Source organism: Meriones unguiculatus, chromosome 17 (assembly GCF_030254825.1).
Source record: "Meriones unguiculatus strain TT.TT164.6M chromosome 17, Bangor_MerUng_6.1, whole genome shotgun sequence".
Classification (NCBI taxonomy): Eukaryota; Metazoa; Chordata; class Mammalia; order Rodentia; family Muridae; genus Meriones; species Meriones unguiculatus.
Genome location: NC_083364.1, coordinates 58817203 through 58830059, shown reverse-complemented (window position 1 = coordinate 58830059; position 12857 = coordinate 58817203). Strand labels below are relative to the sequence as shown.

Sequence of the window (12857 nt, the reverse complement as noted above, 5' to 3'; positions counted from 1 at the left end):
TTAATTTGTATTATGGTAAGAATGGCCTCACCTGGCTCAATTCTACTCGTTGTCCCTACACCAAAATGCAAGCATGTAGGGTGGACCTGAGGCTACCCCATCAGGTAGTCAGGTGCACCTGCTACCCAGCTGTCTTGCACAAACATGAGAAATTAATGTTGTAGTAAGCTCCTACCATATTTACACAGCACATACCTGACAGATCTACCTACAGAATAGTCCTACCAAAAGCCAAAATGCAGAGTCAGGCATACCTACGAATCTGGGCTTCCCAAGGTGGTCAGTTTCTTTGGTTGGGCTTGAACTAAAATCAGTTGTATTACCTGAGAATGAAAAAAAAAATAATGAAAGGCTTGATGAAGGACAGAGAAAAATTCACAACACATTGACAGAAGCAGTAAAGAAGAAAGATAACTAATATTCCTCCTAAATAATTTGCTTATAGTTTGATTTCCTTTACTATTCTTACAATACATTTTGACTAAAACTAAAAAGGCCATTAACTGTGTCCTACATCAAGTAGTTCTGGACTGTAATAAAAGTTGTGAATTAAAAATTGTAACCAATATGCTAATGCTCATTAATAAAGTGAACTATCTGTAATTTGTAGTAACAGTAATTTAGTAGTCTAAATTGTTTTAATTAGTAATTGGTCTACATTTTTTGGTCTACATTTTTATTAAAAGAAAAAAAGACTTGGCATTTTTATGTCTGCCAAGAATAGGAGCATATCCTTTAACAAAAAGCTGACAGATATTATTCTTAAATGAGAAGGCAAATATTCCTAAATTTGATGAAAATAGAAGACCTCAAACTGAGAATTTGTTCACCCTAATTTGAAATATGTTAGCATCTTGGAGCAATGTATCTAGTGAGTACTAACAACTAACCAAATTCTTCCTCAGAAGCAGGAGCAGTTGGTTGCTTTTTTTCTGCCTCTGGTCTCTCTGTGGCTGTTCCAATAGGCTTGAGTGTTGCCTTCAGGGGTGGGGAAGTTATTCGCCCTGAGGAAATGATTCCTGTAATGCAGAACCAAAGCAATAAGGTTTTATAGAAACAGTGCCAAGTTTCCAATTTATTTATTCAATAAACATTTGTTAAGCACTTACCATGTGGCTTGGCACTATCAGCCAGGCTTGGAGAGCAATCAAGACCTGGTTCTCGATAGAGATAGATGCCTGAGCCAAGGATACTGAAACATCACAGATATTTTGAAAGAACTGCATAAGGTCACAGAGGGGACAAAGAGAGGGAGTGGCTATGTCTATGGGGAAAGTGGGTATCATGGGGAAGAGCGTCTTCACAGAAGTGCCATTAAATGAAACTATCAGTAGGAAGAGAAAAGACCTTCAGTCTATGAATCATATCAGGAAAACATGATTGTTGAGGGAAGAGAAGGCCCAATCCCAGCTAAGCATGGAGGGGTCAAGGAAAGTAAGATCATGGAAGAACTTGAATATCATTGCTATGGATGCTATTTTAAGGTTAAAGGGCTGTGAAAAGATTTCCAATGGGGAAGTAACATAAACAAATGATGAGATATTTCACTAGCCATGTTGAGTTAACTTAGCCATTTGGTCAGCTGTGAAAAAAAGTCAAGGAAATAGAATGGTCTTGCTTAGAGATAAACTCTGAGACATGGAGGACAGCCAGAGAAAGAGGACAAAGAGCTGCAAAGCAATGTCTAGGGGCCAGAACAGTGTTTCTCGGAGTTGCTATACTCAACTGCGTTATGTTAAAGTTTCTTATCAGTCTCCAAAACTTGATTCATCCCAAGGTCCAAGCAAGAGTGTTTAGTAGACTAAGAAGGATACAGAGTGGGTTTTATATTCCTTCTGGAAAAAAAAGTCCTGCTTAGGCTACCAGTCAAGGGCTACTAGCTGGACTGACTTTGAATTAGCTTGTAGTCATGGGTGAGTCAGGTAGATGGATCCCTGCTTTTTCCCCTATAGACTCAGGCCCTTGGTTCTAGAGGGAAAAGCAAGCAAATGGCAAGCAAATTGAGGACTCGGAGGCCTCAGTACATTTGGAGATAGGCGAGGAATGGCAGATGCCATGTGGGAACCAAGACTGTTCGCAAGCACTTGTGAGAGACATCAGAGTATTCCTGGACAGCCAGTGGCTTTCTGAATCACCAGAACTGTACCATGGCAATTGCTAGTTTCTAGGCTCTGAAGTGAAGCCATTTTCTCTCAGTTAGAGGTGGATAGTAGGGCATGGAGAACAGTGACCTGAGGTAATCCCAGAAATGGGATGTGCCTGTGGCCTCTCCTCAGGGTCAGGGGTAGAGGGGTTGTGCTAAACTACACTCTCTGAGAGGAGAATAGGATATCCTAAGCCAAAACACAAGACCAATGAACTGTAACTGAAAACACACAGCCTCATGTGGGGAGTGCTGCGGGGGTGGCCTCCTGGGTTGTCAGGGCACACTAAGGCATCAAACTGACTCAGCACTGAGACCCGAAGGCAAGTGCCACTCATGCCACAGCTGCTTCATATTACAGTTAATGAGAACAACCTGGTCTTCTCATGAGGCCTTCACTGGGCCTTGGCCCAGAAAGGCACAAGAAGCACAAGCTAGAGGCTGAATCCTCCCCTAGACATTGGGGGAAACAATCTAGAGCAGTGGTTCTCCACCTTTCTAATGCTGAGACCCTTTTTATACAGTTCTTCATGTGCAGGTGACCTCCAACCATAGAATTATTTTCATTGTTGCTTTGTAACTGTACTTTTGCTACCGTTCTGAATTGTAATGTAAATATTTATGTTTTGTTTTCCAGTGGTCTTTCCAGGGGCCCATGACCCCTGTGGAGGGGTCAGTCATTCCCCAGGTTGAGAACCACTGACCTAGAATCATGAAACACCTTAAAAGCCATTATCATCATCTTGTAAAAAAGAATGGCACCTACTCCTTTCCCATAAATCCTCACAGCTGTCTTTAATACTTTTATCCAGTTTCCAACTACCACACATTTAGGAAGTTGAGATGTGGAAAGGGAGGAATGACAAGGAACACATAGTTTGCTAGCAGTGTCCCTAAATGGAAGTGAGCTAAAGCTCTGTTTTGAACTGGATCAATTTTCACTGGTTCTTAAATTTCATTCATGTATTCTAATTCAGTTATTACTGTCAAATTCCCTCTATACTCTCAGCACTCAACTGGCCCTGGAATTTCAAGCACTGTCATCACAGAACTCACAAGCTATGAGAGGAAGTTAAGAATACAAATAGCACAAAACCATTTGCTGTAGCAGGGATGTATACGAGGACCATATAGAACAAAGTGGCAATCCAAGACTTCTTTGTGGCGCTAGAAGAGGGATAAAATATGTGCATATCCAGGTCTGGCTGAGACCATTCTATGACTGCATGAACCTAGACATGGAAGTAAGAAACAGCTTGACTGCTCACATTCCTCCCCCACCCCCAAGCACCATGAACCTAGCAATGGCATGAAGATGAAGTCAGTGTCAAGACATTGTATTTTCCACTCTCTCTGAGTGGCTGGCAATATACAGCAGCTCCTACTTGTAGTCTGAGATCATCCACTGTTGAAATACACAGCAGGTTTGCTCTAGGCTCCAAGCATTCAAATATTTCAGAAGCAAACTGGCCTAGGTATGGAGGCATGGTTTCTTTTACACTAGCCACTCAGAGTTGGTAATTCAACCCTTCAAAACTGTACTTAAGAGCATCCAGTCTCTGTGGCCAGCACAGTCATGTGTCTGTCACACATGCAGTGGCTTGTTGGGTTAGTGAGTAAAATGCAGTCATGGAGAGAGAAGAGAGGTAAATGAACATACCTGCACTTCCTGGCTTTCCGGTGACATTATTCGGTGGTAAGGGTTTTCTCTGTGGAGGCGTAGGTCTAGGGGGCTTAGGTCTAGGTGGCATGGGTGGGCGACGAGTCCCTGAGATTGTGGCTAAGAGATATTAGAAAGTCAGGATTTATTACAAACAGATCAGTTTGAAATAATTAAGCTTTCATAATCAGCAGAGAAGCAGTTAGGTTCTAAGATATTTCATATCTTATAGAGAAGTGTCTATATACCTAAGTGCCTATATATAAAAGTAATAGATTCCTCTAAAATTATGCTGGTCATATGTCCATGGACAATGGATCACATTAGCATATGTAAATAATCTCCTGTAATCTTGATAAAATATGCAGGCATAGATGTTTTTGGAGGTCATATATAGAGAACTTAACATCTTTCCTCCCCTAGAGACACAACAGAAATACTGCTGAACTTTATTGTTCCTAATCATCTTTTTGTTGTGAGCCTGCAATGCCTTTATCATTTCAAGTTGGAATTGTTGAGCACATATAGTGTTTCACACTATATAACAATGTTGGAACTTTTCAAATAATTATATCAAAATAGCACTCATGGCAGCAATGGGAATCTGGCGACTAGAGCAACTCTAGTGTTGCCCTGTACAAGGATTCCTAGCTAGGGAACATGACTAGGAGCCAATTTTACCACTCACTTTGCCCTGCCACCCGCAACCTTGGTGGCAGAGCTACTAGTCCAAGAAATGGTACAATTTTAAATCTTGTTTGCCCTAATGGGCAAAGGAAAGCAGCTGGCTTTTTATAGTTTGCATAATGAGGTCTACTTTGCAGGGTGCCTGGAAGAGCTAAAGGAGTCTGGAGCTCAAACTCACCTTTAGCTCAAACTTTAAGCCATTATAGTTTAAAAATGTATTTCTTTCTTTGTGTTACTTATGTTGATTTTAAATAATCAAGAAGAATTCTCCACCCAGGAAAATACTTTGTCACTTTCAGTGTTTTCAAGGCTACTAAGAAGAAAGACAAAGGAGAAAGAGGTAGGAAAGCTGGCAGAGGGAAAGGGGGAGGGGCCTGTCCATGTGCTTGCTCAGGTGAGGATGGCAATGAGAAGATGGCAACACTAATGTGCAAGAACCTCTCTCATAACGTCCTTTTAAAAAGTAAAGAGACTGGACTGTCAGCTGCGTGGTCTATTACACACAACTTACTCTTCCAACAGGAACATAAATCAGGCCAAAGCATATCATAATAAATCACACAAGAGTCAAGCTTGGGGAAAAAAAAGCCTTTTAAAACCCAGTGGCTTTGTACTACTTGTCCATTATAGCTCCTCAGAATATTATAGGGAGCAGCCATTAAGTTATTATCCTCCACAGCATTTTGAAAGAATTTAATTTGCACTTTCTTTCTCCAAGTTTGGACTTTTGGAACGTTCGCCCAACAGCTTGCATCTATTGCTAATGTGGTTCTCACACACAGGGGCCATGCAGACACCGTTCATCACCTACTGCTGTTACTGTGCCAATCTCAGAGCTGAGGCGCCATGGGGTCCCCCTCTTACTCCTTACCTGGTTTTTTTGTGGCGTGTGAACTCACTGTCATGTTTCTCCCAGTACTTGACGGCTTAGGTGCTTGCTTGGTTCCTAGGAACAGAGACAACAGGAATAATTGTATAAACATTCTTTGTCGTGGGTACCTGGTAGGAGTTGTCTGGGAAAGTGTGCATATCTTACATAAACACTTTTGGGCTCATTTTAATCATCTTCTACTATCCAGATATAAAACTACTAAAAATCCTGCATTCCTTGGCTCTATTTTTCTCTGTAAAGCTGGAGTTGGACTGTAGTTTTTGGTTCTGTCATAATTTTCCATGGCATTTGTCCTGCACTGGCTGCCTGGGAGGTATTGCTTCACCAGACAGATTTTTAAGAAGGGCGAATTGTCACCTTCTGCCAGTCATTATGGGTATATTTTGTGGTTAAAAAGATAATTTTCCTCCAGCTTCCCCAATGCCCATAAATAAACCTCAGAAATTCAGTGTGGTTGGGTTTATACTTATTGAACTGACTTAAAAAATATCCCTGTGCAGTTCTGGCCCATTAGATTGTTGAAGCTACAAGCTAGATCTTTACCTTGGGGGTTTGTAAAATAGTAGTGGATTTGCCTAGAACTCCAACTTATTGTTTGAAGGAAACCAATTCAAAATTGCTTTGTGTGATGTTTTTCCTCCCCCAAATATGGTGATTATCTGGCCATTTGCCTAATTACCTAGGATAGGTTTTGGAAAGCTTCCCTAGGAGATAGGCAACCAATATGTCTCATCTTAGCTTTGTGTTACTATTCTTAAAAAAAAAAAAAATCTTTGCAAGCCAGATGCAGTGGTGCACACTTGTAATCCCTATATTCGGGAGGCAGAGGTAGGTGGATCTCTGAGAGTTTGAGGCAATCTGGTCTACAGAATGAGTCCAGGACAGCCATGGCTGTCTCAAAAAATAATAAATAATCTTTGCTTTCTTTATACAATTTTTAAATTAACTGTATCATTTTTCATTTCTTCCCTCCCATTCCTCCCATGTACTTTAGCCCTACCTTGATCTCTCTCAGATTCATGGCTTCTGCCGTCATTTTGTTTTAATTGTGGTTACACACACATACACAATACACACAAACACACTCCTAAATACCTATGTGTGTGTGTGTATACTTATGTATCCATATATATATTTATATATACATAAATAAACATTCATTTATGCATATATACACATATATATGTATATATACAAATATATAACCTACCCAGTCTGCTTACTATTATTTGTAGGTATATGATTTCAGGGCTGACTATTTGGTATTAGATAACCAATTACAGGCTAGCTTTTCTCCGGGGGAGACTATTTCTCTCACTTTCAATATTTCTTAGTTGCTTTTAGTTCTTTGTCTAGGGTTAGGGCCCCAGGAGATTTTCCCCCTTCCACACTGGCATGTCTGTTGGTGTCATCCTTGTTCAAGTCTTGCTTAGGTAGTCATGTTTGTAAGACTTCATGGGTGTAGTTTCCCTGCTGTTGCACTCTCACAGCAGATATTCTGTCCCTCTGGCTCCTATGAACTTTCTGTGATTATATTAAAAAAATAATCTTTCTGGGGTGTCTGATACGTGTTTTTCTTTGGTTTTTGTTTGCTTGTTTTGAAACAGTCTCACTATGTAACTTTGGCTGGCCTAGAACTCACTGTATAGACCATGCTGGTCTCAGACTCAGAGATTGCTCACCTGCCTCTGGGAATGAGGACTAACATCTTGTGCCACCATTCCTGGCTCTGACAATTTTTATTAAGAAACAACAGAAACAGTATTTAGAATCTAAGTAAAAAAATATCACTTCAGAAACAGTTTAAAAAGGAATCCACATGGCCTGATGATAAATAAGAAAACATATTTAATATGCCAGTTAGTACATTAACAGTGACAACCACAGTAACTAAATGCCAACAATGCTGATTTTACAGTTATGTCTCAGAGAAGGTAAAAAGACACTATTTAAACACATTTAAAGATATTATTTAAATGTGTAGACAGATATACTGATCACAGATAAAGAGCTTTGCTTTTGGTAGTCTGAATGAGAATGTTTCTCATTGGTTTATGTATTTGAACACTTGTTCCCTTATTGGTGATCTTCTTTGAGGTAGGTTATGGAAGTTGTAGAGCTTTGATGGAAGGACATCACTGGGGGAGGGTGAGTTTTAAGAGTTTATATCCTTATCTACTTCCTATAGCCTGTGTTTCCTGTGAGTCATTGAGATGTGATCTCTCAGCTTCGTGCTCCTGTCTCCATGACATACCCACCTTTATGGACATCTAACCCTCCAGAACTTTAAGTGCAAATAAATATATATTTTTTAACTTGCTTTTGGTCATGATGTCCATCAGAGGAACTAAAAGTAACAAACACAGAAGCTGGTATCACAGAGTGGGGCTGTGGTTATAAAGAACCCATCCCCACTGCTTTCTGGAAGAATGTGGAAGACTTTGAAATTTTCTTCTAGAAAAGCTGTTCCTGTGCTTGGGATTCTTGGTACCCTGGGGTCAGGGAGATGGATTATGTGACTAGTTCTTCTGTAAATGACACACAGGAATAGAAAAACATTTCCATTGTGCCACTGAGGTGACTTGGTTTTCTGAGGTTTGGTTTACCATAACACACACACACACACACACACACACACACACACACACGAATGCCAGTAGGCTGTGTGTTCTTTCAGTAGATCTTATTAGCCCTTCTCCAAATATTTTTGTCCTTCAAAAACAAGGTATTTTATTTCTAATAATGTACAACCACTCTTCATATTTATTACTTGATTTGAGCTTTACAAAACTTCCATGTGAGATATAGCATCCAGGACCCATAAGTATGGAAATTAAAGGCCAAATTAAACACAACTGCCCAAGGTCTTACTGCTAGGAAATGCTGGGACTCAGAATCACATGCTCTCAGCTCCAAAGCCTCTTTCTCAAGCACTAAGTCATCCTATTAGCTCCTTCTTATACTCCTCACAACGACTCTAAATGATTATAGTCCTCCATCTCCTGAGAGGGCTACAGTGCCACCCTGCATGAGAGTTAATGGCTTTGGCTGGCAAGTATCTGTCCTATGACCACGCCACCATCATGTGGCAATCACACACACACACACACACACACACACACACACACACAAATATTTTCAGGCTTTCAACAGTTTCTATAGGGCAACTGCAGATCCACTAACCCTAGGATAAGTTCAGGTAAGTGCCTGAAGGCAGAAGTGAGTTGGAGATAAAGCAGAAGGGGGAGGGAGAAACATGGGTCAGCAGAGGGAAGGTGAGAAGAGGAGAGGAAAAGAGGAAGGGAGACTACATTAGAGCACAGGGGTTTTCAACCTTTCTAATGTGAGACCCTTTAACACAGTTCATGTTTTGATGATTCCAGTCAGTAAAATTATTTTGTTGCTACTTCATAACTATAAATTTACTACGGTTATGCATTGCAATGTAAATATCTGATACGCAGGATATCTAACTTGTAACCCACTTCCAAAGGGGTTGAGACCACAGGTTGAGAACTACTTAATTAAAGGCCATTAGAAACTTCCCCTTGGTTTCTATACAGATGGAGACAGGAAGCACACCATTATGGTCTCTAGATATAAATAAGCAAACCAAAAGCACATCTGCCTTTGAAATCGTACAGAAGATAGCAGTATCTGAAAGCACTGGAAAGGACCATGCAAACAGCTCTGGAGTTCACTTGGGAGAACTTGAGACAGACAATGAAGCCTCGGACTCTGATAAACCAGTCAACTTGGGCAATTTAAGGTTAGAGGCTGCACAGAATAAGAATGAGGAGAAAATTAAAAAGGAAACTAGTATGAGACCTTGTAGAGAACGGAGCTTGTGGATGGTGATCTAGCCTAGGCTGTGAGAAGAATTCTTTTCTCTCAAACAGGATTAACTGACATACATGCTAAGGGGCAGCTGGCCCTGGAGGCAGTAGGATTGGAACTTCAGTATGGCCCACCGCTGCCATATGGGAGTTTTCCAGAAGTCTATGGATTTACGAAATTCAGCACTTTGCAATTTCTTGTCCAAGATGAAATAATGACTGGATATTTCTAATCATAGTAACAAAAACTTTGCAAACAAACATGTTGATTTTCGGCTGTATTGGTGGAAATCTATTTTCAATGAACCAGTAACTCTATTTCCTGTGACTAAAAGGGGTGATATTATGGAGGACTGCTCTCTGTGGTTTTGCCTCCAAATCTTAGCACCTAGCTAAAACTTCATGAGAAATGAGCCAGCAGCCTGGAAGAGTTCGCTAGATCCTGGAAAAACACATACCTCACCCTGAAGAGTAGTTTCTCATTGTGAGGCTCACTCCTCATGGGGGCAGTAAAGTGTGGTTCCCCACTGAGAGAGAGAGAAAGTGTGGAGAAGGGGAGTAGGAGGGAGTTCTAGTAGAAGAGGGGGAGGGGGCTGTAATCGGGGTGGAATGTGGATAAATAAAAAAATTAATGGAAAAGGGATGCAAAGAGTAAAGTCTGAGATCAGCTGTGTCACCAAGTCTGCCACATTACGTGCTCCAAGGCAGCTTCGGAATTCTACTTTGCCTGCGTGTAAGGAGCCTTCAAATGGTGACGGCTGAGCAGCTAACCAGCCTAGCTGCTGCCATCTTCCAAGGAAAATCAGTTTCTTCTCTAAAGAGTCAGCAACACATGCTGGAGAGGTTGTGGAGAAAGGGGAACCCTCCTCCACTGCTGGTGGGAATGTCAACTTGTACAACCACTCTGGAAAGCAATCTGGCGCTTTCTCAGACAACTAGGAATAGCTCTTCCTCAAGATCCAGCTATACCACTGCAAGGCATATATCCAAAAGATTCTCAAGTACACAATAAGGACATTTGCTCAATTATAGCAGCCTTATTTGTAATAGCCAAAAACTGGAAACAGCCCAGATGCCCCTCAGTGGAGGAATGGATGAACAAATTGTGGTATATCTATACAATGGAATATTACTCAGCAATAAAAAAACAAGGAAATCATGAAATTTGCAGGTAAATGGTAGGATCTGGAAAAGATCATCCTAAGTGAGCTATCCCAGAAGCAGAAAGATGCACATGGTATATACTCACTCATATAGACATATAATATAGGATAAACCTACTAAAATCTGGACACCTAAAGAAACTAATCAAGAGTCCTCACTCTTGCTAAAATGCTCAGTCCCTATCCAGAAAGGCAAAGAGGATGGACATCAGAAGAAGGAGAAAAGAGGGAACAAGTCAGGAGCCTGACACAGAGAACCTCTGAAAGGCTCTGCCCTGCAGACTATCAATGCAGATCCTGAGACTTATGGGCAACCTTTGGGCAGAGTGCAGGGAATCTTATGAAAGAAGTGGGAAATAGTAAGATCTGGAGAGGACAGGAACTCCACAAGGAGAGCAACAGAACCAAAAAATCTGAGCACAGGGGTCTTTCCTGAGAATGATACTCCAACCAAGGACTTTGTATGGAGATAACCTAAGACCCCTGCACAGATGTAGCCCATGGCAGTTCAGTATCCAAGTGTGCTCCATTGTAATAGGAACAGGGACTGTCTCTGACATGAACTGATTGGCCTGCTCTTTGATCACCTCCTCCTGATTGGAGAGCAACCTTACCAAGCCACAGGAGGAATGTGGATAAATAAAAAAACATAGCCACTCCTGATGAGACCTAATAGATTAGGATCAGAAGGAAGGAAAAGAAGACCTCCCCCATCAGTGGACTTGGGGAGGGGCATACATGCAGAGGGTGGTGGAAGGGAGGGATTGGGATGGGAGGAGGGAGGGAACCACAGGGGGGATACAAAGTGAATAAAGTGTAATTAATAAAGAATTAAAAAGTAAAAGAAAAAAAGAGTTGGGCAATAAACTGTGTTTTGTTTCTCATCACTTTCCAACTTAGAAATTTCTAATGTGTGGAACACCTTAACTGTGATGTCTATTGGGTCTATGTGTGGAAATCACCAAAAAAGCAGAATAATAGAATAATGACCAATCCAAATTATGAGCCTTGTACTAGCAAGATGGCTCAGTAGGTAAAGGCACATGATGCCAAGGTGATGACAGAGTTCTATATCTGTGAGCCACATTGTAGAAAGAAAGGACCAATTTCTGTAGGTTGTCCTCTGATTCTCTGACTTCTATATATTTATAGGGACATGGGCTTATGCATACCCCTCCCACATGCAAATAAATAAATACAATAAAATCTCAGCCTCTGTAGGCTAATTTCTAACCTTAAAGAAAAATCAACTCGCACAATGCAAAGTAAGAACCTACCATAGTGTTAAAAATAAATACTCAAGCTAAGACTGACTCTGGAGATGATGATGGCTGGATAGTCTGCTGACCTTACTACCTGAGATAAACCACAGATGAAGCCCCAACAGATCAACAACATAATGTAGAACAAGCAAATTAATTTGGTTGGGCATTGGAAGAGAGCAAGGAATAGGGGAAAGGCACCCTACTTGCCCTGCCTGTGTTCTACAGTTACGGTAATTACACTACAGAAGCATCTGTCTTCCCCCAACTATTTTAGCTGAGATATTACAAAGACGACTTATGCACACAAGATGACAATGAAAGATATTGCCTCAAAAGTGGTTCATGGGAAAAAAAAAACCGTACCGTTGGTAAGTTAAAGTATAATAGTGCTATTTGTCTCTTTGGACAATTCTCATCGTCCTAGAGAGAATCACGTTTGAGCATACTGGAAACAGCAGCTCTCAAATAGGACCATAGCAACTTTTGTTTTTGTTGTTGTTTATTTACTCTGTTTATACCTAATTTCCATTTTTACTTATGCAACTTACGAGGGATCATTTGAACATTCAACCTATGTATTTAAATTCCTCCCAAGGGGTTCTGAGACAAGATAGCTCTTCTTAGAGCGAGACTATAGGCAAATCTGAGAAATTATGCACTGTTAAAATTCCAGGTGGGAGGAATCAGTGAAATAGCTCAGTACTAATAGGTCTCAGAAATGCATGGACTGGCCCCTTTCATTTGGTCTGAAAATAACTTAATTTCCAGAATTTCAGATACCATAATACTCAAGCAAATGCAGGAAATACATTTTAAATGCATCTAAATGATTTTTAGATTAACTTCAAGTGTTACATCTTTTTCTTATAGGGAGCTGATCAAACATAACATATGCAGTAAATACATTCTAAATTTTATGCTTTTTTGCATATGTAACTATATGATTTATGTTATTAAAACTATCTGAAGAGAACAATGTAGTCCCATTTGCCCATGGAATAAATAAGTTGGACACTTGAACTTTTATTAGGTCCATTCTCATAGCTCTAACAAACTTGGGCTATGTCATTTGGCCAGATTGGTTTATAAATTTTAATAGAATAGCCACAGCAACCAGTTGTTAATTGTGTTGAATTAATTTTCCATCTTCTTATTTAAGTTCCACATTGCAGACTTCTAGCAGATAAAGGTCTTTCAGAAAGTTGTGATGG

The 12857-nt window shown here is 40.5% G+C and overlaps 1 protein-coding gene across 12 annotated transcripts in view; it reads right to left on the bottom strand.

Annotated features, from left to right (window-relative positions):
• Positions 1 to 12857, bottom strand: part of Abi3bp (ABI family member 3 binding protein) — a 210431-nt gene that overhangs the window by 19747 nt on the left and 177827 nt on the right. For all 12 annotated transcript variants that reach the window (XM_021634091.2, XM_060370558.1, XM_060370560.1 and 9 more), the window contains 4 exons: positions 5362 to 5436; positions 3804 to 3923; positions 891 to 1019; positions 255 to 323 (listed from right to left, as the gene is read on the bottom strand). In XM_021634091.2, the coding sequence (XP_021489766.1) occupies positions 255 to 323; positions 891 to 1019; positions 3804 to 3923; positions 5362 to 5436 (393 nt within the window). The remainder of the gene's footprint in view (positions 1 to 254; positions 324 to 890; positions 1020 to 3803; positions 3924 to 5361; positions 5437 to 12857) is intronic.